The 27,354-nt window shown below is 40.3% G+C and overlaps 4 protein-coding genes across 4 annotated transcripts; 1 reads left to right on the top strand and 3 right to left on the bottom strand.

Annotated features, from left to right (window-relative positions):
* Positions 1 to 340: 340 nt before the first annotated feature.
* On the bottom strand, positions 341 to 2,460 carry Chrac-14 (DNA polymerase epsilon subunit 3 Chrac-14). Its single transcript, XM_089836499.1, has 4 exons — positions 2,250 to 2,460; positions 2,071 to 2,156; positions 693 to 811; positions 341 to 623 (listed from the first exon to the last, which is right to left on the bottom strand). Exons 1-4 carry the CDS (start codon positions 2,313 to 2,315, stop codon positions 388 to 390), a joined length of 507 nt encoding a protein of 168 aa, XP_089692625.1. The 5' UTR covers positions 2,316 to 2,460; the 3' UTR covers positions 341 to 387.
* A 2,657-nt stretch (positions 2,461 to 5,117) lies between these two features.
* On the bottom strand, positions 5,118 to 7,019 carry LOC149678559 (uncharacterized). The gene is made up of 3 exons (XM_089836498.1): positions 6,884 to 7,019; positions 6,681 to 6,824; positions 5,118 to 6,578 (listed from the first exon to the last, which is right to left on the bottom strand). The coding sequence occupies exons 2-3, from the start codon at positions 6,717 to 6,719 to the stop codon at positions 5,406 to 5,408; spliced, it is 1,212 nt and encodes a 403-aa protein (XP_089692624.1). The 5' UTR covers positions 6,720 to 6,824; positions 6,884 to 7,019; the 3' UTR covers positions 5,118 to 5,405.
* LOC149678558 (glycolipid beta-1,4-mannosyltransferase egh-like) lies at positions 6,567 to 10,504 on the top strand. The gene is made up of 2 exons (XM_089836497.1): positions 6,567 to 7,805; positions 7,874 to 10,504. Exon 2 carries the CDS (start codon positions 8,258 to 8,260, stop codon positions 9,479 to 9,481), a length of 1,224 nt encoding a protein of 407 aa, XP_089692623.1. The 5' UTR covers positions 6,567 to 7,805; positions 7,874 to 8,257; the 3' UTR covers positions 9,482 to 10,504.
* LOC149678557 (uncharacterized) lies at positions 10,337 to 25,283 on the bottom strand. The gene is made up of 6 exons (XM_089836496.1): positions 24,471 to 25,283; positions 23,910 to 24,404; positions 23,301 to 23,849; positions 14,293 to 15,696; positions 12,615 to 14,099; positions 10,337 to 11,449 (listed from the first exon to the last, which is right to left on the bottom strand). The coding sequence occupies exons 1-6, from the start codon at positions 24,661 to 24,663 to the stop codon at positions 10,419 to 10,421; spliced, it is 5,157 nt and encodes a 1,718-aa protein (XP_089692622.1). The 5' UTR covers positions 24,664 to 25,283; the 3' UTR covers positions 10,337 to 10,418.
* Positions 25,284 to 27,354: the final 2,071 nt, after the last annotated feature.

Here is a 27,354-nt window from a genome sequence, read left to right as displayed (position 1 = left end):
TGTTACTAATCTTCCACTATATAAAGTTCGTTACCATTTAGGAGAAAAGGGGAGGAGTCAACTTAAACCACACCTGTATTCCCACTGAAGCGTAATCTAAAACAATGTTCATTTAACTTTTGTAAAACCGATTTCCCGTTTTTCTCCATGTATTTCGAGGTGCAAAGTCATCTAGTAACTGAAGGAGTGGTTTTTGGAGTTATCATTGGTTGATTTCAGTTGGAACAACCTCCTTCAGAGCAAACTAACTAAAGTCTCACAAATTTCCCTGAATTTTTACTCTTGAATAAACAGTTTATTTCCCTGACATTTCCAGGTTTGTAGAATAAATGTACACTCGTATATTCACAAAATTTATTACAAGGATTAAAATGTGTACAAAATATATTATTCAGATTCATCATCTTCAATTGTATGAACTTCTTGCGCTGTTTCTTGTTCTTGCATTGATGTGTCTTCTTCTTGTGCTTCTGTTTCTTGTTCTTGCGTTGATGTGTCTTCTTGCACTTCTGTTTCTTGTTCTTGAGCTGCTGTTTCTTTTCCTTGAGCTGCTGTTTCTTGTTCTTTTTCTTTTTCAGCCTTTTTCTTGGATGCTATCTTGTTGGCTTTATCCAGTTTGTAGGCTGTAATTTAATGCCAACACTCAGATTAAGCAACAACTAATACATTGTTTAAACAATATCAACGCGCACCTTCCAAATGTTCCGTTAGAGGTTCTACAAATCTCTCAAATTCCATTTCTTTTAATGCGGAAAATATATCTGGCCCTGTTAATGTTTTACGATTTGCTTGGATCGCAAAATTGTTTGCACTTTGAATGAAAATAAATAAAAAGGCACTCCTTTTTAATTTTTCACTAGATTGTGACATAATTCCTGAATGAAGAACACCGCACATGTGTAAAGTTAATTATAAGCAATAGTGTGCTACCACGAAGCTAGGGGGGAAAAACTGTGACGTCACTATTGGGTCCCGAATTTGTATTGCCCAAGCTGACGACGTCTCGCGACTGCCAATATGGTCGCCTGAAAATAAGGTAAGAGATAAGAGCATGTGACGTCACTACAAAGTTCGTGGTAGCACAATATTCCATTAATTCCAAGAGGAGCAAACACCACAGGTGCCTTCTTGGGTTATTTCACGTGTAGTGAACTCAAGCTCCATCTGGCGGTGCTACTTGGCGGGATCGAAATAACCCAAGGGGGAAGGGGTGGGGTGTGTGTTGGTTCCTCTTCAGGTAATTAATGGAATGGTCTATTAAGGCCAATATTTTGGAAAAAGGTCGCAGCTAATTATTAGGGCCAATAATTAGGAAAAGGTGTCAATTGTCAGTTACTAGGTCTACACGTAGGCCATAGAATTATATTCATCGCTACTGCTTAGATTTTGGAAAGAATGGAATTACAATAAATAGTGTGAAGGCAAGTGTTGGTAGTCATTTGTGAGTGCAATTCAACTGCTATCTACAACAATTTCATGTGAATCGATACAATGTAATAGGGAGTGGGCAAAGGGGTGAAAATCTCCCCTATGCTAAGCGTCAGACCCTCACTTAGCCAATCAGGAGCCTTCCCCCACTAGCCTTTCACTCTGTGAAGTTTTCCGCCATTTTGGTGGAAATGGGAGGAGCCATCTTAAGCCACACCTCTCTGGCAGATCCCTATAGGGACTTGGCAGTACTATGTCATGCAACGTCAGTCTACCTTCCACTAGTGCTAAAAAACATACCAGGAGGAGGGGCTTATATAGCTTTCATTCTGTTAAAAAAAAACATACCATAATGGAACTGGGGCGGAGTTATGCCCGATTTGGCAAGTCCCTATTCTGTTAAAAAAATATACCATAATGGCGATGGGGGCGGAGTTAAGTCCGAATTGCCAAGTCCCTATAGAGCTATTTCAGAGGGTGTAATGGCTACGTCACCAATGCTATTTGCCCATAGAAAAAACCCTCACAAAATGTCCGCCCTACACTCAAAGGCAGGCCCAATTTTCGTAGCAGACGAAATTTTTCCCCCACTGAAATAGCTCTATTGTGCATACTATTGAGTGATAATAAATTAATACAAACCACGATGTTGCGTAGAGAACAAAAATACTGGCGGCTTTTGAAAGTGCAGCTCTCGCTTCTTTGGATACGTTTACGCCATCAGGTAGCTTAAGTTTTAGAAAGGTAACACGTGCTTCACATTTATGTTCATGGCTTTGCCAGCAAATCCACAATAATTTAATAAAATTAAAAATGCTTACGGATTCTTTCACAATTCTTGAAACTACCGATGTTGGCAGATTAAAGTCTTCGGGTTTTTCTGCCATGGTTAAATTTGGTAACTAATAATGAAGATAAAGTTTGGTTTTAATCACGAAGAAAACTAACGCGTAACAAACAGATAACTACAAAACAGCCAGTTTTATTTCCCGCCTTCCCAACAAATGCAGAATTGGTAGCAGACGACTCACTAAATACTATTTCATGTCCAGGACTGTAAATAAGGACATTTTTATTAGTAGTCAAGCCCACTAGTCAAGCAGCAAGCTTATTTATTTATTTGGGTTGAATACATGTAAGCCTTTTTGGCTTGGTTAGTATTTTTTTTTTTTTTTTTTTTTTTTTTTTTTTTTTTTGTAATAATATTTAGTACAATGGTAATAAATTGTGAGATGATCAGTATTATGAGAACGAATTTAGTAAAATAATAAAAATTGTAAGATAAACAACATAATGAGATCGGCAATTCGGCATATACACGGTAAATGATGTATGGGTTTACATTAAATAATTAAAAATGGGGGAATTGATAAAAAAAAAAAAAACGGAATTTAAATTTGGGGTGAGGGAGGGGTAGAAATGTTTTGTGAAATTTATTAAGAGTGTGATTGTGACTTCGACTTTGCAAAATGGAGGGATAATTCAGTGCGAAATTTAGTTTTATTAGTGATTGTCACGAGTGATTCAGGTAGGGCATTCCAATCAGTGATGACTGCGTTAGTGAAGTGGTGTTGCCTAGTGGTTGTTTTTGCCCTAGGTTTTTGGAGTTTACGGGAGTGACCTCTGGTTGATTGTGAAAGTGTCGGACTGAAGAAAGTGTCGATACCTAACGCAAGTTTATTGTTGAAGAAGTCATGTAAGAGACATAGGTTATTTATACGATGACGGGTACTGACGGAGTCTAATTTAAGTTTGTTTAGGCGTTCTGGGGCTGGTATAGTTTCAAAGTTTTTGGTTAATTTTGTGAATTTATTTTGAGCCTTTTGTAGGGCGTTTATATCGAGAGTTGAGGAAGGGGTCCATATCGGGGAAGCATAGTCTAAAATTGGTAGTGCTAAGGCTTTGTATATAGTTGTAATTAGTTTCGGGGCCCGATGGTTGAAGGTACGCCTTACTAAGCCTGAGAGGGAGTGTATGCGTTTTACTATTTTGTTAGTGTGGTTGGAAAATTTGAGGTGCGGATCCGTTAGAACCCCTAGGTCAGGTTCAGATAAAGTAGTTTTAATGGGAGACCCGTAAAGGTGATACGTACAGTGCGGGTTTGAGGAACCTAAATGTAGGATTGCACATTTGTCAATGTTGAATCCCAGGCCATTCGTGGTGGCCCAAGATTCAACTAAGGACAAATCTGCCTGAAGTTGGAGTGAGTCAGAGGTCGAGCGAATATGGTATGAGAGTTTGGTGTCGTCAGCAAATAGCAGTATAAGGGCGGATTGCACAATCGATGGGAGGGTGTTGATGAATATGTTGAAAAGTAGGGGACTTAAAACTGAGCCCTGGGGGACCCCCCGTCCTACCGGTGCCCAAGTGGAGTGTTGGCCCTTGACCACTACCCTTTGTCGTCGATCAGTTAAATAATCGTTTAACCAGGCAAGAGCCAAATCAGATATACCTGCCTCAGAGAGGGCCTGGAGGAGCTTATGGTGAGGGATACTATCGAAGGCCTTAGCTAAATCTAGATAAATTATGTCGACATTATAGCCCTCATCTAGCCAGGTTGTCCATTGATTGGTAGCTACTAACAAATTGGTTATCTTAATTATTTAAGTAGTCACTGACTAGTGGGGTTAGAAACACTTATAATATAGATAAAATACTTACTAGTAAAGTTGGCTAGTGAGATTCCGTTCCGATTTATTTTAGTAGTGGGCCCCCACTCACGGACGTGATCGAGTTAGCTATGCCAAAACGAAATCACTCTCCAGTCTCCACGAGTCCACAAATGGCAGTCGATCACGTGATCATATTTTTCCCGCTGAAAAACGCCACGAGATTCTTGAGAACAAAGCGGCGCTCAAATGGACAAGGAGGGTATTTATTCAGTTGATTGTATCAAAAACAGGCGCACATTTTAGCCGCTCACAAAAAAAGATAAGTAGCCTAATATTTACAAATAACTGATTGTTTATAATAATGCCTTTAAAACTCAAAATTTGAATGCCCCTTACTAAAGGCAAATAATTTTGAGTATCTATCGTTTAATTTTAAGGCTTTGTTATCAAAGGCACTTTTGATAAATATCCATCGAGGCACGTGCATATATCCCTAATCCTTCTCAAAGGTGACAATTTAGTTCGCCACTATTTCCCACTAGAGGCGCCGTTTTTCAGACTTTTTGGCGCTTAGTAGTAGATGTTGATGTGCAGTCTGGGAAATAAGGATATTTTTTAAACTAGTCCTTGGGACCAGTGACCCCCCTAGTGTCCTAAATAATAAACTGGTCTCCGGAGTGGTCCCAGCCTTTGTTCTCCTATAGATTTGATTTGCAATTAATAAACTGGTCCCGAGGACCAGTAACCCCCACTTCTTGAATTAAAAAACTAGTCCAAGCAATTAATAAACTGGTTTTGGACCAGAGGAAGTGTGCTATTTCCCAGACTGTTGGTGTGGTTACAAGCCGATAGTACAGATTTCAGTCCATGTTGAATAGACGGAAGACCAGTTGGTGGTGATGTCGTTAGAAGCCAATGTGTACAGATTGGTGACTGTCCATGTGGTGTAGACGGAAGAATATGGTGATGTTGGTAGAAAGCAATGTGTACAAATTGGGATACACCTCGCTATACAACACTTCATTTAAAGACTTTCATTTTTACGATGAAATATTTTGGATTAGAATAATATTCCGGTTAGGTTTTCTATACCTAAATTTATTCATCCATATAAAATATTCATGGAAAGTAGTGATTTTCTCTTCTACAGTATTATTTACGTTTAAGCAGATATAACGGTAAACAGAGCTACATAGATTTATGTATTCGTTCTTGGTATTGTTAGGTCCAAACCTAACATGAACCCAGCCCAAAGTTATGATAGGGTTGTCGGTCATATCCCCCCAAATGTTCTATAGTTACTTTTTAAAAAACATCAAAACTATACACATTTACACAAAAATATCTCTATATTTTTAAGAGGTACTAAGTGACAGTGTCATTCTCGCACGCTTCTGGCGGTATACAGACAAAGTTTGGCTCAGGAAATTCCTCCTCTTTCACAGCATTTTCTATTCTTAATATCAGTTCGGAAATGATTCCTTCCGTCTTCTTCAGTTCTTGTTCCTTATATTTCAAAAGTTCCTTTAACCCTTGCAATTCCAACTTCAAACTCGACACTTCCGCTTTCAAATCCTTTATTTCCTTCTCCCTTTTGCGTTGTTCTTCTTTAAGTTTGATCATTTGCTTGTCCACGCAATGTAACTCGGCTGTATCCAAGAGAATGACTATCTCCCAATTTTCCTGGTCGGTGGCGATGTCGAATGGTCGTTTACCTTCCTTGTTAACAGCGTTCAAATTTGGTCCATATCGTAGCAACAACTGGACTATTTCCTTAACATTTTGTTTGGCCCTGAGAGCCAGATGTAGCGACGTTTCTCTGTTGTTGTTAACCAGGTTAACATTAGCTCCATTTTCGAGAAGAATTTGCACCGTGTTTTTAGCACCGAAACGACAGGCCCACATTAACCCTGTCTCGCCATCTTTGTTAACCGCGTTGACTTTAGCACCATGGGTGATCAAAATTTTTTGTATACCCTTGCGGTCGTAATAAGAAGCTTCCATTAAGGCTGTCCATCCCTGATTAGTAACGGCATTTACGTCAGCTCCTCGTTCCACAAGAAGGTGAACCACGTCTTTGTAAACGTTGGCGGAAGCTAAAATCAGTGCCGTTCTTCCTTCTTCGTTAGCCGAGTTGACTTTAGCGCCAGTTTCAATCAAAAGTTCAACGATATCCAAATGTCCAGCTCGTGACGCGCACATTAACGGTGTCCATCCAACTATTGTGGCCGTATTGACGTTAGCACCCTTATCTATCATTGACTGAACCACGAGTGCTAGACCTTTAGCAGCGGCGTGTAATAAAGGTGTCGCACCGTCTTTATTACTAATGTTAACATCGGCTCCTTTTTCCAGTAAGTGTAAGGCGGTGTCGTTATGACCCCAATAACAAGCCAAATATAACGCGGTTTCGTTCTCGTAGCTCAAAGAGTTTATGTCAACACCTTGTTCTAAGAGGGATGTAATGACCTTCGTTTGACCTTTCTTCGCGGCGTGTCGCAAATTTTCTTCCATATACGAGAAAGCGAATGATGAGTTCTATAAAAGACGCAAAACTTAACAATGACTCAAGATGAGACCATCATGTCTTTTCTCAGTAATATCAGAATTAAATAATTTAAATAATTTAAAAGGATTTACCATTAGGTTCAAAAACATAAGTATCCAAAATAGCCTCATTCTACTGCTTTTCTAACCAGCTAGTGTCAGCGTGACTGAACTCAAAAACGTTTCTCCTTATTTTGATACGCTATTTTTCTTTATTTGGTGATATGCCAAATCTATCTTTTATCAGAATGTAATAAATAATTCACTGGAAAACACGTCAAAAAAGTAATAGTTACATATTAATATCTTCGATTCTTGAGAAGTGCCAGTCTCAAAATTTCTTCTTGAACATGGACCAGTAAAAGAGGGACATGACTCCAGCATCTATACACTGATTTTATGCGATTTAAAAAGATTAAGGCTAGATGTCACCACCAGACGGTTTCGATCGTCGAACATTTTATTCTATTCTATATTCTTTAACTAATACGTTTTCGATGTTACTGGCTTCAATAATATTAGACAATTCGGACTTCACGAAGAGACTTGTAGTCTATCTTGGAATAAAAATGCGTCTCATTATTTTACATTCTTCGGCATGAATGACGTTACATCTTCCATTTATTTCCATATTTACAATTACTTAATTGTCAAATAAGTTTGGCGTTTCATTCAAAGTAGAAGTTCGATAAACTAAATGTCAGGTGTTGTTGTATGGTTTCGGCGTTATGTAGGTTATCCCTTCCGGTTAAACTAGTTTATTTGTGAAAAGGGGATATTGGTTTTTAAAGTTAAGCATTATCGTCAAGCTTTCCTAGTCGTTAGGCCTAACGATGGCTGTTATTTTTGAAGCGAAACAATTATTAAAACTGAAGTTCTTCAATATGGTAAGTGAATTTTTCAAAAGTATCGATGTTTAAAAGATTAGTTCTGGTTTGAATGGTGCTTACTTTTCTCTATTTATGTTTTCCAACCAAAAGGGTGTGGCATTTTGATCAGCAAATATGTACTGTTATTGAAAGCACCCCATCCTCTTTAAATGTGTTGTTATCATAGTTCCATTTCAATTAAAGTTTTGATCTCTTTCATAGACATTTCATTTTTTTTTTTTTTTTTTTTTTTTTTCAGTTTATTCTTTTACATTCTGAAATATAAAGATATGGTATCTATCTACAACTAGAACTAGTTTCTTTGTTATTTCTCTTAATATTCTTTAAAGTAAATTTAAATTTTCTAATTACTAATTTAGAAAATATTATTAAACTTAATTTTTTTATTTGAAATAGATTAGAAAATTAGAATTAAACATATGTTAAGTTTGATGGTGAAATACAGTCAATTACAATTAAATTTACAATATTTCATTTGAGATTCTCATTATTTGAGTGGTGAATGACTAACACACCAGTATCTGCCCGAACCCTTCATATTAGAATCTGAAATTCTGCAGAGAGTGCAAGGATTTATGTGTCACTTGTGATTTCGGTTCTCTTTTGTAGTTTAAATTTTCAAATCACTTATAATCTTAAGCCTTGGTACCCTTTCAGGTGAAATTACGAACGAAACATCTAATTCATTGTGCAGCGTTCGCTTTCGTAGTCATACTGGCGATTAGATATACTGCTAATGTCAAAGGCAGTGAATATGACGAGAGTGTCTATTCATGGCCCATGAAACTTCTTCTATATTTCCTCACTCTATCTCCTTTGTTCCATCTGCCATTCGTTTTAATCACTTCCTTGGGATTACTTCTATACGACTGTTTCCCGGACGACGTCGAATTAAAGGCAAACATCGAGAAATTACCAACGATTTGTTTCAGAATTGTCACCAAAGGAAAATTTCCAAAATTGATCTTGAATAACCTTATAATAAACATGAAAGCAATACATAGCGTGAAACTCAAGAATTTCAAATACGAAATTGTAACTGAAAAACACATCGAAGGCTTGAACAAGGAAGGAATACCCCAGGTGTCGGAGGTGTTGGTGCCTTCGGATTACCGAACGAAGAATGGAACCCTGTTTAAAGGCCGCAACTTGCAGTATTGCTTGGAAGACGGCGTCAACACCTTAAACGATCATGATTGGATCGTCCATTTGGACGAAGACACGATTCTCACAGAGAACGCCATTAAAGGCACAGCTAATTTCATCGAGAAAAACGAACACTGTTTTGGCCATGGTGTTGTTGATTGCCAAGCTTACAGTTTTCTGTCTGAAGTTTTGGAAAATGTAATGGTTTACGAATACGGGGAAATCAGATTTTTCTCTCATCTAAATAAGCGTCCGTACTCAGCTATTTTTAGAAACGTGTTCCTAGTGGCTAGAGTTGACGCTGAAAAACACGTTTCATTCGACGTTGGAACTGGACCGTCACTAACGGAAGATTTGGCATTTGGAGCTTTAATGCGCCGCGAGAAATACACGTATGGATTTGTCGAGGGTAACGTCATTGAGCAAGCAACTACTACACTGTTTGATTTTATCCATAATCGTATTAGATGTTATAAAGGAATGTTTTATCTTATGTTCAGGAGCTCGTACTATTCAGTATTCGAAAATATAATGTACTTTTTATTTTCTCTTTGTATCCTTGGGTTTCTACTTGGTTTTCCAGCTTTGATTTGTGAAGTTCTTTTCCCCGTTAATCTTCCCCAACCAATTTTAATACTTAAAGGCTTTATAAAGGGGGTGGCAATATATATGCAAGTATTTATAGTTATTAAAAACAGACACGGTTCTATAAAGGAGTATATTTTGTATATTATTGGAGGGGTAATAGTTGGACCACCACTTTTAGCTTTTTGTTGTAGTTACATTGTATTTTCAGCGTTGATCTCTTTTAACGATATCTCTTTTTATAATACACCAAAAATTATTAAATTCACATAATGACTTTGATATTCAGCGGGTTTATAAAAGGGCTAGCATGAGGAGTGAAAACGTTTTGAAGGGAAAGTTCGGGTAATATTAGCATTATACATAAAATGAACAGCCTTTTACTAAATATAAATGGAAAAATGTTAAAAAATAAATCTCTTTTGACAAAATAACTAGCATTTAATTTGCCATTAGTGGCGTCTGCTAAATCGATCCTCTTTTGAGAGGAGCTAGCCTTCCACTATACAGTTTCTCTTTCCGCGTCTCGAATAGTCTTAGGTTAAAAGTTCAAATTTTAGTCACTATACGGAACTTACGAGATTATCGCAGCATTTTCGGAGAGTCGTTCTGTAAATGCCAAGATGCGCGATAAAAACCTTTAATGAACATAAGACACACGCTACTTACCGACAAGTTATGGAAGAGCTCACAGAAATACCTCTAGTTATTACTGCAAAGGACAGCATTGTTTTTTGTTTTGTTTTTTATAAAATGACCTCAGACTGTGATCTGTTCTCGGGAGATAAAAACTGAGTCACTTACGCACCTGTCAAGATACAAACTCCATGGCAAGTCATAACAACCGAGGCTTAGGCGTTAACTCGGAACAGTTGAAGTCTAAACGGTCGCCCCTCGCGTCAGAGATAGAATCTAGCTGTTTGCCCCTTTCCTGACATTGAACCTGTTGCTGGCGAATCAAAAAGCGATACACGACTGCAATCACATTCTCTTTATATTACTAGAAAAAATGGCGCTAACATAAAACCACTCGGGTTTGTTGTTATGTTAAAAATATTAATGTAAATATTGAAAGACTAACGTGAGGTTGAAAAATACAACTAAAAGCAAGAGATATTGATTGATAAGACTATATTTTAATTACGTTAGAAATTTCTTAGTTTGCTTTACACCGATTAATCAAGCTAAAAGCATACTCCTCAAATTCTGCTTAATTTGGTATCGGTGCGGGTGGTTTAGTAGCACCAGTTTCATCATCGGGAAGTTTACATTCTTCGAAGATAACTGCAGGCTCTTTCTTCTTCAAATCCATGGGTATTTCGCAAAAAAAGCGAAAATGAGAATCGCATCCCACGTCAGTCAAGTAGTGCGAATTACGGTCTTCACTTTTGCCGCTTTTGTAATCGCCACCATTTATGTTACCACGCAATGCGCCACAATTATGCTGAAGTTTATATTTAGGGACGAATGTTTCAGCCGTATCTTTATACCATAATTCTTTTAGTTCATTTTTTGTAACCTTGGTTCCGTCCAAGTATCGCCAATCGTTTTCTTTCTCTATGTCACTCGCCCCGATAAAAACATGGTGGTATTCTTTACTTCCAATAAGAGTCTGGATTTTGTTTCGAATCTCCATGGTGTTAACTTTGGCCAAGTGAGCGTTGGGATTCCTTCTGTTGCATTTTGTTTCGGCGTTGAACCAATTCGTTTTATCACCTTCGAGCCAGTAACATTTTCCTCCCACTTTTAAGCCATTTCTCTTTTGGCAAAGTTCTTCGGGTGATGTGTACTCTTGCACGTAATAGGCTTTAGATACTGGTACCTCACAAACGTACGAGTGTTTTTCGAAACACCCGAAATCCCCGACTCCGTAACCTTTTTTGGGAGATCGATATAGGGCCCCGCAGTTTTTTTTTCTTGGTCTATTAGGTTCCTTTGACCAAAGGCTTTTCTTAAATACGCTCCCGTTAATGTTCCTCCACCCGTAGCTCGGGACTTGTGTTAAGCCGATGAATATTGTTCTGGTATCACTTTGCTTGGCTAAATGGATCAGGTTATTCAGTGTCTCCCTGTTATTGATTTCGGCTAAATGCGCGTTAGGGTTTTCGTTTGCGCATCCCTGATCCGCTCTTAGCCAATCTGCAACGTCGCGTTCAACCCAGTAGCATTTGTCACCAAAGGTCTTTCCTTTCTCGCAAACTGATTTCGGTGGAAGAGTCAAGGGATTTCCTTTACAATATCCTTTAAAAGTATAAAATATTCGTGATAATAGTTCAACGTTTTTAGGGTTAAATGGAAGCTTTGGGCTAGATATTGTTCCTTTTACTTCGAATTAGCGTATTACGTTAGTTTTCTTAATAGATACAGCACATTGGGCTTCTCTGTGTCCGTGAAGAGGACCCATAACGGAATCTACTCTCATTTGACTATTCCGTCAGATGGTACTAGTCATCCTCTTCACAGAGAAGTGTCCATGGCTTTTCAATTTTAAAAATGGATACGTGATTTCTATTTGAAATGAACACCACTATATACGCTCCATCGAAAGAAAAAAAACATTCTAGTCAGAAGTCCACCTTTAATCTAGTACCTAAAATGTTTTTCTAAACACCCTTGAATTTAATGTAGGAGAAAACCATTTTATTTTGTTTCTTAAGTCCTGTTGGGGCGTTCGCATCTTCGCTTTGCTTGTTTGCAAGATCGCGCTACTGTCCACGTTGGGTTTTCGCTACTTTGCGTCTTCACCTGGTGAAGATACAAATTTCTCGCGACTAGGCCAAGAATTTCGCGCCTTTACGAGAAGAGCACCAATCATAGACGAGAGGAAGGGTGGGGTGTGGAGGGCGTCGATTAGTTTCGTTTTGGTCACTTTTTCACAATGGCGAAAGCAGCGTTCAGCTCTGTGACTCAGTCGGGGCACTTTTAATAAATAAATTCAACGTAGATGGCGCAGCGATTGCTCAAATTTTATTGGCTCTTTTAATACGAAAAGCCAAAAATATTTGCGTGTATCTGAACAGTAGCGCAAATGTTTTTCGTGCTCAGCTGTTGCGAAGATGCGAATAGACGAAGGCACGAACACGCGAGAGCGAGCTCTATATGTGGACAAAGCTTTTAGGCTCGTTTTCATAGAAGCTAGAAAATTCGAAAACGCTCACGCTTCGCGAGCTTTTATACGCGCGGTAACGTACTTTTTTCGAGCGTTTCCGCTTTCGCTCGAAATTTTCACGCAACTCGCGCCTATGAAAACGAGCCCTAGGTCTAATATTGTAAGGTGAAAAAATTAAGGTCCGGGCGTGATCCTTTCAGTCCCCAAAGCTCCTGTAGAAAGTGTAGACCTTCTCAAATCTGTGCATTAAACTGTCGCGATTTATATTACTTTACTTTGTCGTCTTTCTGTTCTCACCTTTTTCAAGTGGAACTTCGCATATAATTGGTGCCGGTCTAAAACATTCTCCGGCTCCTAGTCGGTAATCAAAGTTCTTTCCAAAAATTACGCCGCAGTTTTTATCGCGTCTTCCGTAGTAATACGTTTTACCTTGGGTTTGACTCCATAATAAGGCAAATTCTTCATCGGAGATTTTGGTACCGTCGACGTAATGCCAATGAGCTTCGAGCGCCGTATCGTTCATCCCTAAAAAGGGGCATACCTGTCCAAGTCCATTACACGAGTTTAATTCTGTTGATTTCAATAATAGCCTTTTGATGGCTTCCCTGATTTTTTCAGTATTGACCTTGGCTAGACGAGCGTGTGGGTTAATTCGTTGACATTTTAGCAGCGCTTCACCCCAAGCAACCTTTTCATATTCAATCCAATAACACGTCGTGTCATCTACTATTTCCGCATTCTCGTCACAAATGGAAGATGTGACCAATTGACTAGTTGCGGTGCCCTCGACAGCTTTGCATTCTTCTTGGATAACTGGCTCTTTTGAACCTCCTTTCATCGATATTTCGCAAAAAAAGCGAAAATGAAAATCGCATCCCACGTCAGTGAAGTAGTGCGAATTTCTGTCTTCACTTTTGCCGCTTTTGTAATCGCCACCATTTATTTGACCACGCATTGCACCACAATTTTGCTGAAATTTATAGTCATAGACGAATGTTTCAGCCGTATCTTTATACCATAATTCTTTTAGTTCATTTTTCGTAACCTTGGTTCCGTCCAAGTATCGCCAATCGTCTTCCTTCTCTATATCGCTCGCATCGATAAAAACATGGTCGGATTTTTTATCTCCGATTAGATTCTGGATGCTGTTTCGAATCTTCTTGGTGTTAACTTTGGCCAAGTGAGCGTTGGGATTCCTTCTGTTGCATTTTGTTTCGGCGTTGAACCAATTCGTTTTATCGTTCTCGACCCAATAACATTTGTCGCCAACTCGGACGCTATTTTCCTTTTTGCAAAGTTCTTCCGGTGAAAGGTGCTGTTGGACATTACTATATTCGACCTTGGATGCTGGTACTTCGCACATGGATTTATATTTTTTCGTACAATTGTAATCTGCTACTTTGAGATTTGTAACGATGGCGCCGCAGTTTTCCCCTCCATCTCCATTAGGCTCGTTATAGGAAAAAAGGCGTCGATCAAATATAGTGCCATCGATGTTCTTCCATCGGTCTTTCGACTTAAGATCGCTATTGAGGTTCTCTTTCAAGCCGACGAATGTTACATCGTGAAGAGTTAGTTTTCCTAGGTCGAGCAGGTGCTTAAGTGTCTCGCTGTTTGTGACTATAGCTAATTGGGCGCTAGGGTTTCGTTGTTTACATTCAATTTGGGAATCGTTCCAATTTAAAGGGTGGTGTTCAACCCAGTAGCATTTGTCACCAACGGTGATTCCCTCGTTGCACAGAGATTGCGTTGTGAAATTTTTGGGGTTTGGTCCGCATCGCCCTTGAAATGAAAAAATAGCATTCAATTTGCTGAACAATTGCAGGGCAATTGATGTCGTCGTCCTGTTTTTAGATATACCATATAGAATTTATTTATCGATACTCGTGGATGTGAAGCGTTTTTAGATTAAAGTTATAAACTTGACCTATCTCGAATATGTATAAGTAGCGTGTATTCCAGAAAAACAACTTACTTTGAAGTATATGAACTTCGCAAATAACCGGAGCCGGAATACTACAATCACCGACTCCCAGTTGATACTCGTACGATTTTCCTAAAATTTTGCCACAGTTATGATGGCGGTGGGTGGTGGATACTACATTCCTTTTATGCCATAAAGAATCTTTATCGTTTTCGGTGACTTTGGTACCGTCGACGTATCGCCAATCGCCTTCGATCACTGTATCATTCATCCCTATAAAAGGACATCTTTCCCCACTTTTGTCACATTCAGTTAAGTCATTATGGCTTTTTCTTGATAATAGCCGCTCAATCGCGTTTTTTATTTGTTCAGTATTAACCTTGGCTAGACGAGCAAATTCGTTAACCTTTTGACATTTGAGCAAAGCTTGACCCCACTGAACTTTTTCGTGTTCGAGCCAGTAACACTTATTTCCAACGGTCACTCCTTTGTCGCAAATGGACGGCCTGGGATTTACTTTTTCTTCATCGATATGGACCACTTCCTGTTTTGCAACGGGTGTTGTCACATTGGATTTTTTGTAAGGTACTTCGCACATGAAGGGACGTCGCTCGTCGCATGATACATCAGCATACGTATGTCCACCTTCACCCTTACCCAGCACCACGGCGCAATTTTCTCCCCGCCCTCTAAAATTAGCCTTTTTCCACAGTTTATCAATTTCATTGTTCAACGTGACCTTGGTGCCGTCGATGTGTCGCCACTCGCCTTCCTTTTCAATGTCGTTGGCTCCGAAGTAAATATTTGTTTCCTCCTTCCAACCACTCGGTATTAATTTATCGGTGGCGTTCTGAACGTTTACACTGTTTAGTTTGGCCAAGTGAGCGTGTTGGTTCAAAGTGTTGCAGTATGTCTCGGCGTCGAACCAATTCAGTTCGCCCGTTTCGATCCAGTAGCATCGTTCGCGATGTTTAATTCCCCTTTTACAAAGGACATTTTCCGTTACAGGTGTAGGTGGCGCGTAAGTCAAGGCGCCTACTGGCTGTTCGCAAATGAATTTGTGGTTTTCTGTGCACGTGTGATCCGCCACTCCGTAAGCCCCTTCATGTTTATGGATAGTTCCACAGTTTTGCGTATGATCTCCATTCGGTTCGCCTTTTCCAAAAAGGCTTTCGTCAAATTCGGTCCTGTCGACGTTCATCCATTTTACCTCTCTATCGGGGTTCTCCATCAAGCCGATGTATAATACCTTGGAACCACTTTGATTTTCTAAGTGCAAGAGATACTTCCTGCTCTCTTTATTGACAATAGCCAATTGACCTTTTTGTAGTTTACAGATTTCTCTGGCTCTAAGAAAATCTAAAGCATCGTGTTCAACCCAGTAGCATTTCTCACCAACGATTATTCCCCTCTTGCATTGTGATTCAGGGATAGTTCTATCGGGTTCAAAACGCTCTTGAAATAAAAACAATATATATTAATGAAAACTGTCTTTGTAGACAAAGACGCGAAAAAGTAAAAAGTTTTCGAAGTTTCAATAATTGTCGTGTTGTATTGTTCTCGAAAGATTACGATCAACCTTGTAAGCCCCACAAAACTGGTAGGCTTACCTAGAGTAATACAGCACTGTTTTTCAATACAATAATTTATTCTCACTCACCCAGTCATCGTTTAAAGTTTAAAATAAAAAGTACAAGATAAAAAGAAGAGCTTCCTCTCTTCGGTGAGCAGCCAAAAGATATCTTTCGTCCCCTCGGTCCCTCCTTTTATAGACACAGGGTCTCGAGTCGGGTCTAAGTGTTCCTTCCCCCTTGACTTTTGGTCAAGGGGTTAAGTCTCTGTCGGGATTCCGACGAGGACAGTTGCGCGGTGCAATAGGACTTTCTTAGACCCCCCTGATAGTTTTACAAGCGTATGCTCGTTCCGCTGCCACCCCAAGCTCGCTAATTTTAACGTTATGAGGAGCAACGGCCTACCAGGGGTAACGCCATTTCGCGCTTGCGATATGGCCGTTACAACTCCCCCACCCAAAAATTACTTATTGGGCAGGGCTGCGTTCCTCTAATGCCGGGAAGAAAAGGTCATCCTCCTCTTCCCTGCTGCTGAAATGGTCCAGCGCGTCCGAGAATTCGGACGAGCTCGACGGAACCGATGACGTCTCCGACCACCGGGGAACCGCGGCTGCGGCCCCCCCATTCCCCCCACTCACCCCGATGAAATCATCAGGGTTGAGTGTCCTTCCCCTAAATATATTTGGGGTGGGACCCTCAACACGGCTGGCCATTTGGCCAGCCGGCCACCGGCCTTCACTAAAATAGATTTGGCCCGCATGGCACCAAGTAGCGACACTTCGCTTACTTGGCTGTTGGGGCCCCTTGGCTGGCTTCTTCTCTGTAACGGGTTTAGTGCCAACCCTCGCTGATGCGCCTGGTGTGCGCCCTTGCTGCGGTTGTTGGTGCTGCTGCTGCAGCCGTTGCTGTGGCGCTCCGCCACGCCGGGACCTGCTCCTAGCCCCTTCCTTGCCGCAATTGCATGTGCATGTGCAACTATTTAAATTGCGCGTATGCGCCAAATAAATTAGTCATCGAATATTTATAGGGGTTCCTATAAAATCTCGGAATCGAAAATCAAAAGAGTGTTCCCCCACCCAAAAACTTTACAAAGGGTTTCCTCTGTTAGAACGTAAATTGTACGAATGCCTAGGGGGGCTCTTTTCGCTCTCTCTCCGCTCTCTCCTATTACGTCTAGGCCGAACTTTACTGATAGCATTGTCAGGCGAGTTTTCACCGGCGACTTTGCTATCCAGCGGAGAGTCTCCCGTCCAGGGTGGAGTGTACGCTTTCAAGTTAGAAACGTGCGAGACACCTGCGAATTTTCGCGAGGTTTTCTCCTCCAGCCTGTACGTCAACGGGGTTGTTCTTTCCTGCACTACGAATGGGCCGTCGTACTTTTTCGCGAGCGAAGCCGTGAAACCACGACTCGCATCGGAAAGTGGGTGCGTACGGCGCAAAACAAGGTCGCCACGTCGAAAATACACGTGTCTCCGACGCTTGTCGTAGTGCAGTTTCTGCTTCAGCTTCGAGTCCTGCAGGTTATGCCTTGCATGATCTATAACATCATGAAGTCTAACCTTCAGTCTCTCAGCATATAGATCTGGGTTTTGGTTCTGGTAAATTTTTACCGGTTCCAATTCCCAATCTAACGGAGCGCAGAGCTCCCTACCGAAATTCATCGCCGCGGGCGTGAACCCAGTCGAGCTGTTTTCAGCCGACCTTAAGGCGAAGCCCAACTCAGGAATACGAGCATCCCAATCCCTATGTTTCTCAATATAAGAAATAATCATAGGCTTGATATTCCTATTCATGCGCTCAGTTATGTTCGCCTGAGCATGATACGGAGATGTATTTTTCGGGCGTATACCCAATCTTTTACATGTCTCCTTGAATTTCGGACTGGAAAACACAGAAGCATTATCAGTGATCAGTTCCTTTGGGAATCCAAATCGACAGAAAACTTCAAATAACTTCTCCCATATCTTCTCCGTAGTCATTTTTCGTAAGGGGTAGGTTTCTACCCACTTAGTGAAATGGTCTACGATGACGAGCAGGTATTGATTACCCTTGGAGCTGCGGGTATAGGGACCCATGAGATCACAGGTCACTAATTCCCACGGCCTTTCGCTACGAACGCTTGATAGCAGTCCGGGTTTTAATTGTGCAGATGGCTTCGATTTTTGACACATCTCACAACCCCGAACATACTTCAAAACGTCGCGCTTCATACCCGACCACGTGACTCGGGATTGTAAACGTTTATACGTTTTACAAACTCCCAGGTGGCCGGCAAGGGGCTCGTCATGAAAATATTTGATTGCCTCTAGCCTCAAGCTTCGAGGTAATACTATACCTTCCAAGCTTTCTCTAGGGCATCCTCATCCTCCTCGTCCCATGGTGCGAAGTATCTTAATAGAAGACCGTCTTCATCCATTACATACTGATCCAATACTGCCCCGGCCTTTATTGCCGTTTCCGGGTCTACAGAGCTTCTAACACGCTCTAACTCCTCGATTAAACGAGATAACTCTGGATCAGTAGCTTGGGATTTTATTATCGCCTCTCTATTAAAAGGTAAACCCAACTTGGGTGTGTTACCCCCCACTACTTCATTTGCAACCAATATGACGGCTTCTTCGTCGGCCAAATCGGTTTCGATTGGAGCCCGACTTAGAGCATCGGCTACCAAATTTAATTTACCAGGGCGGTATCGCACCTCGTAATTAAATGGTTGGAGGCCTAGAGACCAGCGGGCTAATCTACCCACTGGTTCCTTCATCTTCTTAAGCCATTGAAGGGCCTGATGGTCGGTTTCGATTATCACATCAGTACCTTCAACATACATTTTAAACTTCTTGAGAGCGAATACTACAGCAAGACATTCTAACTCCGTAGTGGAATAATTACGCTCTGCTGGAGTCAGCCCACGACTTATAAACCAGATAGGCATTAATCCTCTATCTGTCTCTTGTGCCAATACTGCACCCAAGCCGTGGCTACTAGCATCGGTTTGAATAAGAAATTTCTTATTCAAATCCGGGAGAGCTAATTCCGAGGTACTCTTTACCTTTTCCACTAATTCCCGCATAGCGTTGGTATGGGTTTCCTCCCAACGCCACGTGGAATCCTTCTTAAATAGGTTATACAAAGGACGAGCTATTCCCGCAAAGTTTGGTATAAACTGGCGGTAATAACCTATCATGCCAAGAAATCTTTGTAATGATTTCACGTCTCGAGGGATGGGGAATTCCTCAATCGCTCGAAACTTATCCGGATTTGGCATACAGCGCCCTGGACCAACCTTATAACCGAGAAGATTAACGGTATTGGTGCAAAGTTGCACCTTGCTCGGATTAATAGTTAATCCGGCATCTTTAAGGCGGCCTAGAATTTCTCGAATGTGAATCAAATGATCCTCAAACGTCTCGGAATATATGGTGATATCATCATAAAAACCGAGAGCGAAATTCCATTTACAGGGTCCTAACACACGGTCAACTAATCGCATGAAAGTTGCCGGTGCGTTTTTAAGTCCAAAGGGCATCTTTACGAATTCGTAAAGTCCCCTATGGCACACGAAAGCTGTCTTTTGTATATCGCTATTTTTCATCTTAACTTGAAGGAAGCCCTTTGTTAAATCGATAGTCGTAAAATACCGCGCCTTCCCTAAATACGCTAAGATATCTGGTATCGAAGGCATTGGGTACCTATCGGCGGTAGTAACGTCATTTAACCTCCGTACATCTACACAAAGCCGTTTGATCTCACCCGGCTTTGGGTTAGCTTTCTCAACAAGAACTATCGGGGACGCCCAGGGACTATTGGATGGTCGTATAACTCCCAGTTCCAACAACTCATCAAAAGCCCTGTCGATCTCCTCCCTCTTCTTATTGCTAACCGGACGGGGATGACACGCTATAGGCCTAGCGTCACCCGTCTCTATAGAGTGCTCAATTAGCGAGGTTTCGCCAGGTTTCTTTGTGAATATACTTTGGAATTCCGAAAGCATATCCAACAACCTAGCTCTTTCATCTTTGCCACAGGTCGATTTCGACGCTAAAGCTTTTAACACATTTAAGGGGTCTTTTTCACTTTTGACGATTTCGCCGAAGCAATTAGACGCCCCTTTTTCCATATCTTCGCAATCGAACGGTATAACTTTCTGAGGGAAGGGGCCGATTGACCACCCGCCTTCACTCATCCTAATGTCTATACCCGTTCCGCGAAGAAAATCTCTCCCAAAAATAACTGAGGGTGTAAGACCTTTGACAATAAGAAAGCGCTGCCTTCTTTTCCCTCCGGGCCAATATACCTGGAGACGGATATCTCCGACTACGCGGCATGTGCCGCGACCGAATCTAACCATTGTTCTGTTAGCTTTTACCGTCATTTTGCGTTCTTCGAAAATGGGTATGAATTCATCGCCCAACAAAGAAACTGACGATCCGCTATCTAACAAGCCAAGGAACGATTGCCCCATAGCTTGAAATCTCAATAATGGGGGAGTTTTCCCGCCAAAATCAGAACAGCGATTAACCGATGGCGCGAAAATTCGAGTTTTCGAATTTCTTGCCTGGTTTTTGGCCCTCGTTATTTTGGTTTCTATTTTATCACGAGGCCCCTCCCAAGAATAATTCGGATTTCCGATTATCTTGGTTGCCTCGTTTGCCCATTTCCCGGATTAGTACAATCCCTTTTGAAATGCCCTGGTTGGTTGCACTTGTAACAGCGCCCAATACCCCTGTTACCTATCGTTTGGTCTGGATTTCCGCCATTGGAATGCGCATTAAAAGTAGCATCTGCCCTTTTACCCGAGCGAGTGTTTACTCCGCTCAACGCCTGTCTCTGTACTCTAAAATACGAGTACGGATCTAAGGCTGCTAAACCTACGCCCACCTGATTTTCCGCAAATTCGTTTACATTTGAGGAAACTGACATACTGACGGCATTATTAACCGATTGAAGCGATTGCTCAATCGAAATACCTGCCCCATATGCCAGACCAGGCTCTAAAGACTCCGCCATTGACGGTGGGGGTCTGTACATTACCTCGGCTAGGAGATCAGATTGAATAATCTTAGCCTCCTCAGCCAATTCAGCAAGGGTAGCGAAAGCTTTCCCCCTTAGCATTCTACGGTATGTCGGATGACACTGCCGTAGGACTCGCTGAATTTGTACCGACTCAGACTCCGGTGTTTCTAATCGGTGAGAATACTCCGATAAACAATGGATGTACTGAGTCAACGGTTCATTTTCTCCTTGAGTTCGGTTATCCAACTCAATTTGAATGCGCCTAGAGTAATCAGTAGCCTGATACTCTTTTCTAAAACACTCTCGGAATTCCGAAAGGTTTTTGAAAGCGGCTGAACCCCCCACAAATTTAAACCAGCGATCGGCCGGCCCTTGTAAAGACAAAGGGATCACGTGAAAAAGGATATCCTTATCACTATAGCCGGTCGCTGATTGATACCGCAGAAGAGCCTCGAGGAAATCCATCGGAGATTTCTCATCTGCGGGTCCTAAATAGGTTGGAGCGTCTACTCGCAACCTTACCTGGGGTGTTTGCGTTGGATTTCCAACACTAGCTACCCCACTACCTGAGACAAAACCTTGAAAGGCTTGACGCAAGGCATCACTAATAATTTGGCTCATTTGCTGAGCCGGGTCTCCGGACTCAACGCCTTCACCATTATTAGCGGAAACCCCGGATCTAGTTTCCGGCATAATTCAATATAGTGGTATCACTATACTAAAATCACTAATCTCTAAAATAAACTAACTTTCAATCAACTACTCGACTAACGACCCTCACTCTTTCGATTTAAATTTTCGATATAAAAATTAACTAGTACATGTATCACTCTACGGTTTCAAAGTCCCACGTTGGGCGCCAGTTTGTAAGCCCCACAAAACTGGTAGGCTTACCTAGAGTAATACAGCACTGTTTTTCAATACAATAATTTATTCTCACTCACCCAGTCATCGTTTAAAGTTTAAAATAAAAAGTACAAGATAAAAAGAAGAGCTTCCTCTCTTCGGTGAGCAGCCAAAAGATATCTTTCGTCCCCTCGGTCCCTCCTTTTATAGACACAGGGTCTCGAGTCGGGTCTAAGTGTTCCTTCCCCCTTGACTTTTGGTCAAGGGGTTAAGTCTCTGTCGGGATTCCGACGAGGACAGTTGCGCGGTGCAATAGGACTTTCTTAGACCCCCCTGATAGTTTTACAAGCGTATGCTCGTTCCGCTGCCACCCCAAGCTCGCTAATTTTAACGTTATGAGGAGCAACGGCCTACCAGGGGTAACGCCATTTCGCGCTTGCGATATGGCCGTTACAACCTACAGATCTTTTCGACTCTATTAACGACATCACAGTCAAACGGAGTATTTTTTAATATGTAAACTAAACTATTGGAAGGATCTTTTTGAAATATTAACCAAGCATTAAGGGCCCAGATTTTAGTTCAGTGGAATTTTTTTCAAAACAGTAAACGTAATACGAAAAAGTTACATCCAATCAAAAAACCTTCCTTTTACATTAGAGCCGTCATCTAAGTGAGCTTTATACCAGTCTTGATACTTAATTCTCCTTACTCCCAAAAACACTTTTTAAATTAATAACAGACCACTAATACCGCTTAAAGGGAGACCAATTATAAGACCAATCCGCATAGTAAAACATCCAAGAATTAGTCCTCCGAATGATTTTAAAATTCAGATGGATAATTTGAAATTAGCACCTCCGACCAATCACGTAACGCCCTGCCTTCTTGCTAACAATATTTACTTGGCACGCTCTATATCTCGAGTCACGATTGTCAAAGCGCGCATTTTTTTTCAAATCTTACGCTAAATTTTTTTTGGCAATGAACGTGACACCTCCTACGCAATTGGTAGGAGGTGCTAATTTCAAATTAATTTTGAAATCTCAAAGTTTTATGAATTTTAATATTGCTTGGAGGTATTTCCTGGTACACAGCTAGATCTTATAACTAGCAGAAGTAAGATAAAGGACTAGAAGCATCGAGGTAACCAAATTCTTCACTTGGCGAAAGTGAATATTCTTGATAACAACACCAACGGTTGGCCCTCTGGTAGCAGTTTCTAAATTTTGCCTCCAAAACGTGAGACGCTTGCGGCAGTAGACGGCCGAACTAGATTCAAGCACCCGCGTCCGTGTTCCGCGGCTTTAGATTGAGGGGTAGGGGGTAGGAATTTTTTTTGGAACTCGACCAATTTTTTTCTCTCTAGTGTAGGCGCGATGGAAGCGGCATACGATGCTCAAATTAGTTCACTAGTGTCAGGATCTATTACCAATGCTAGAGCACTTTACTTCTAGTCCCTTATCTTACTTCTGTAACTACTAAAAGAATAGATAACGTGATTTTTCTTTTCACACTCTCTTTAATGACAAGGGGAACACGTTTATGTAATCAATGCCCCTCGAAACGACATCATAATCGCTTTTCTGGTAACATACTCTATCCAATTAGATGAAAACATGTACTCACCTTTATCATAGGGAACTTGGCATATAACGCGAGCCGGGATGTAGCAGTCACCGGCTCCTACAGTGTAATTAAACTTTTTTCCGAAAATAACGCCGCATTTCTCATTAAGGCCTCCGTTTGGAGAACCCGCATACCACAAGGATTTCTTTTCGTCTTCGGTGACTTTGGTTCCGTCTACGTAACGCCAATCGCCTTCAACCGCCGACTCGTTCATCCCGATAAAGGGACATTCTTCTCCTTTTTCGTTACACGTGACAAAGTCGCTTTCTCGAATTAGCTTCTGAACTTCCGCCTTGATGTCTTCAGTTTTTATCTTGGCAAGACGAGCGTGCGCGTTAACCTTTTGACATTGGAAAATCGCTTCCTGCCATTGAACCTTTTCGTATTCAACCCAGTAACACATGCCATTTAAATAGACGCCTTTGTCGCAAACGGACGGCTTATCATTTCCTTCATTTCCACCGTCTTTGGATGTTCTACATTCCACTGGTATGAAAGGTTTCCTTGGGTCTTCTTTGGTAGGTTTTTTGTGGTTGACCATGCAATGTGCTAAGGGAGATTAAAAGATATAGTAATATACTTTCGCCGCGTACTAAGTCATTTGCTTACCTAGTTCAATGTCAACTTGACACGTAAATGGAGATGGGTGGGAGCAGTCAGTTCCTCCCGCTCCAAAGTAATTAGAACTATAGGTGCTTTGCAATACTAGCATCCCGCAATATCCGGATGCGTCATCCGGATATTTTCTAGTTAACGTTTTCGTGCCAGGTCTGTACCAAAATTGCTTAGTAGCATACCAAGTACCAGGATCACCTTTTTTTATTTCCGTTGGAATTTTTTTACCGCCTTGGAACCATTGTCCATTACCGTTTAGACGCAACCCAAAAAAGGGGCATTCTCTTAGATCATTTTTGCAAGAGTCGAAATTTCCTTTTGCAAATAAGTTCGGAACTTGCTGCATAATTTCGGAAGCGGTGATCATGGCAAAATGGGCCTTTGGGTTTGCCTTCTCACATTCTCGCGAAGCGTCGTCCCAAATAACCTTCTTTTCTTCAATCCAGAAACATTTGTCATCAACGATCACTCCTTTGTCACAAACGGAAGCTAGATCGTCAAAACGTTCATTAGAAATCTATTTATTTACTGAGGATATTTTAATTATTGTAAAACCTGTTTCAATCTTCATTGCCATCGTCAGCAAAACGACGGCGTATTTTTCGATCATCGCTAACATGATTGGAACCTTTGACGTATAGACACGAAAGTGTTGACATGTCTGAGAATCGTTCCTGCGCAAGGGTTTTATATCTCTACACGATCTCGATAAACAATACTTGTTTATGATGGATTTTGTTTTGTTCATCGTTTTTCGCTTTTGCAAATGGCCTATTCAGTCATAACATAATGAGTAAGAAAAATGCGATAATGTTAACCATTACGTTCGTCACAATTGCATTATATTTTCCAATTTTTATTGAACAAAAGAAATGAACATTTCATCCTAATGGAAGAACACGATGATAACCATAAACGAGCGTCATAATATTTTTTAAAGTAATTTAATTTTTTATTGAACAAAAGAATCGAATATTTCATCATTTCATCTTGATATAAAAAGAAGATCATAACCATTACGAGCGCCATAAATTTTTATAAAAATATTTTAATAGTTTAAATGAAGAACAAAAGAATCGAATAATTCATTGACGTCCCCCAATTCCTACATTAATTAACAAAGTGTGCAGTGATCGTGCTTTGCCGAATTATATTTACAAATATTTTGTACAAACCAGTATTAATTTACTTGAACTATCTATAGAACCCAAGCTTAAACTCCATGGTAAGCCGTAACAACCGAGGCTTAGTTGTTAGCTCGGAATCTCTGAAGTCTGAACAGTCGCCATGTTACGTCAGAGTTAGAATCTAGCTGTTTGCCCCTTTCCTGTCATTGAACGTATTGCTAGCGAATCAAAACGCGATACACGACTGACGTCACATTCTCTTTAGATTATTTGAAAATAGCTCTAACCTGAATGGGTTTATTGTTACGTAGAAAAATGTTAAAATAAATATTTAAAGACTAATTATTCATTGTATTTTTGTCGTATGGTACCACATATTTAAAACAGGTATTTAACAATCGTAGTCCTTTCCTTGTTTATCAATATATGGAAATAGTTGCATATTCAGGTAAATAAGTGGGACTCGGAGAGATTATATTTTCGTTTCCCAGCTTGTATAAATGTTACACGTTGCTGGTTCAAAAATCCCATCGTTTCCCATAAACGTGCACATGGTCATATCGGAAAAATAAACAGCAACAACATCTACTCGAATGATATTTATTCAGTTATGTGAATCTTTATTCCCTTAAAAATTAATCCCCATGCATAAACTTTAATCATAATTAAAAATAAGTGATTAATCTTATTTTTGTAAACAATAAACTTTTCATTAGCCATAGTTATTAGTACCATGTGTTATTTAAATTGTTTTAATTAACCTGATTTCTTAGTAACTGTGAATTGCACTTTCTTCTGAAAACACGATACGCAGTGTGCGATTGCTAACACCATGTTGAAGAAAAACGCTCCGATAAATAAATTTACAAGGAAGAAAAGAACAATTTTGCCCATTGAAAAGTCGTTATACTTCTGATACAAGAGAAATATCCCGGCATACATATCGTAAGCGATAATGAGACCCATTAAAGTTATAAAGAATTCATTTTGAAATTCAAAATCCAAAAATAAGGTAATAAATAGAGAGATTAGATAAAGCGAGTGTCCTTGAAGCATAGTGCGGGTTAATTGTAACATTACCCAGTATCTACCACGAAAAATTTCATTCTCTCCCAAGTAATTGAATCCTATACATACTCTGATCGTTTGCTTCAGAAAATCTATGACAGTTAGGGTGCCCTGTTCCAAAATATGACCTTCAACCCAACCTATTCGATAATCCTTCGCAAGAGCTCTAAAAGGAAAATACACGAATTCAAGAATGGATGAAGATGGTCCTCCGTCGAAGGAGACCTCTTTTTCGACGCGATTGTTACAAACTACGAAGGAGCCTTTTGTTCCAGAAGGGAGCTTGTTCAAAATATTAGAAAATATAGTTAAATATCCTTTATCATAAATTATCCTAGTAGCTACGAGCATTTGCGTTAATGTCCCGGTTACGTTATCTGGATCGTACAATATGGCCCCTTCCCCAATGAAGTATTTTCCATCGCGAATGAAATTGACGATTCCTTTAAGAGCTTCCGAAGTTAATATACTATCCTCATCCAAATGGACAATCCAGTCTTGGTCCGAAAGACAGCTGACCCCTTCTTCCAAGCAGTACTGGAGATTTCGAGCTGTAATCAAGAACCGTATATCTTTAGCTCGAATGTTTACATCATTGAAACTACTGGTTATTTGAACTTAATCAAGTTTGTTTAAACTTGGTTACTTGTATCAAAATAGGTCTTAGATGAGGTTAGATTAGGTTAGGTTTGGTTATTTTAGGGCTCGGAGTTTCTATAATATAAGCCATTTGATTAATGATGACTATCATGTCATTATACATAATACGATATGCATTAATGGATTGTAACTTAAATAGACGATTAAGTTGTTTATATACAAATATCTATAAACATCCCAAAGAAGTATATATTTATTCGATTTACTGTTATAAACAGTGATAATCGAAATACGTTATCAGTTTAATTATCGTAACTTTAGACTTGATTACAACCAACGAAATATTAACAAGGCATATCAAACAAAAAATGTCGGCGTTCATTCGTATATAGCGTTTTTATAGATGAAAGAAAATAATTTCGTCATATACTTTATTATCAAGAAGGAATTTACTATAAGAAGGCCTATAAACTTTACAAAATTATTAATTCCGATCGTGACCGATACCTCTTGCAGGAGGACATTAACGCTATCTCGGCCTGGTGTTTGCTAAATAACATTCCCATCAACCCATCTAAGTCAGTACATGTTACCTTCACAAGGCGTGTCTGTCGCACGGTTTTGACTTCTTACGAAATTGACCA

This window comes from Phalangium opilio, unplaced genomic scaffold (genome assembly GCF_054372755.1).
Source record: "Phalangium opilio isolate 3A_F unplaced genomic scaffold, DU_Popi_V2 ptg000042l_1, whole genome shotgun sequence".
Taxonomy (NCBI): domain Eukaryota; kingdom Metazoa; phylum Arthropoda; class Arachnida; order Opiliones; family Phalangiidae; genus Phalangium; species Phalangium opilio.
Note: the sequence above shows the minus strand (reverse complement) of the source record. Positions and strands in the feature narration are given on the sequence as shown.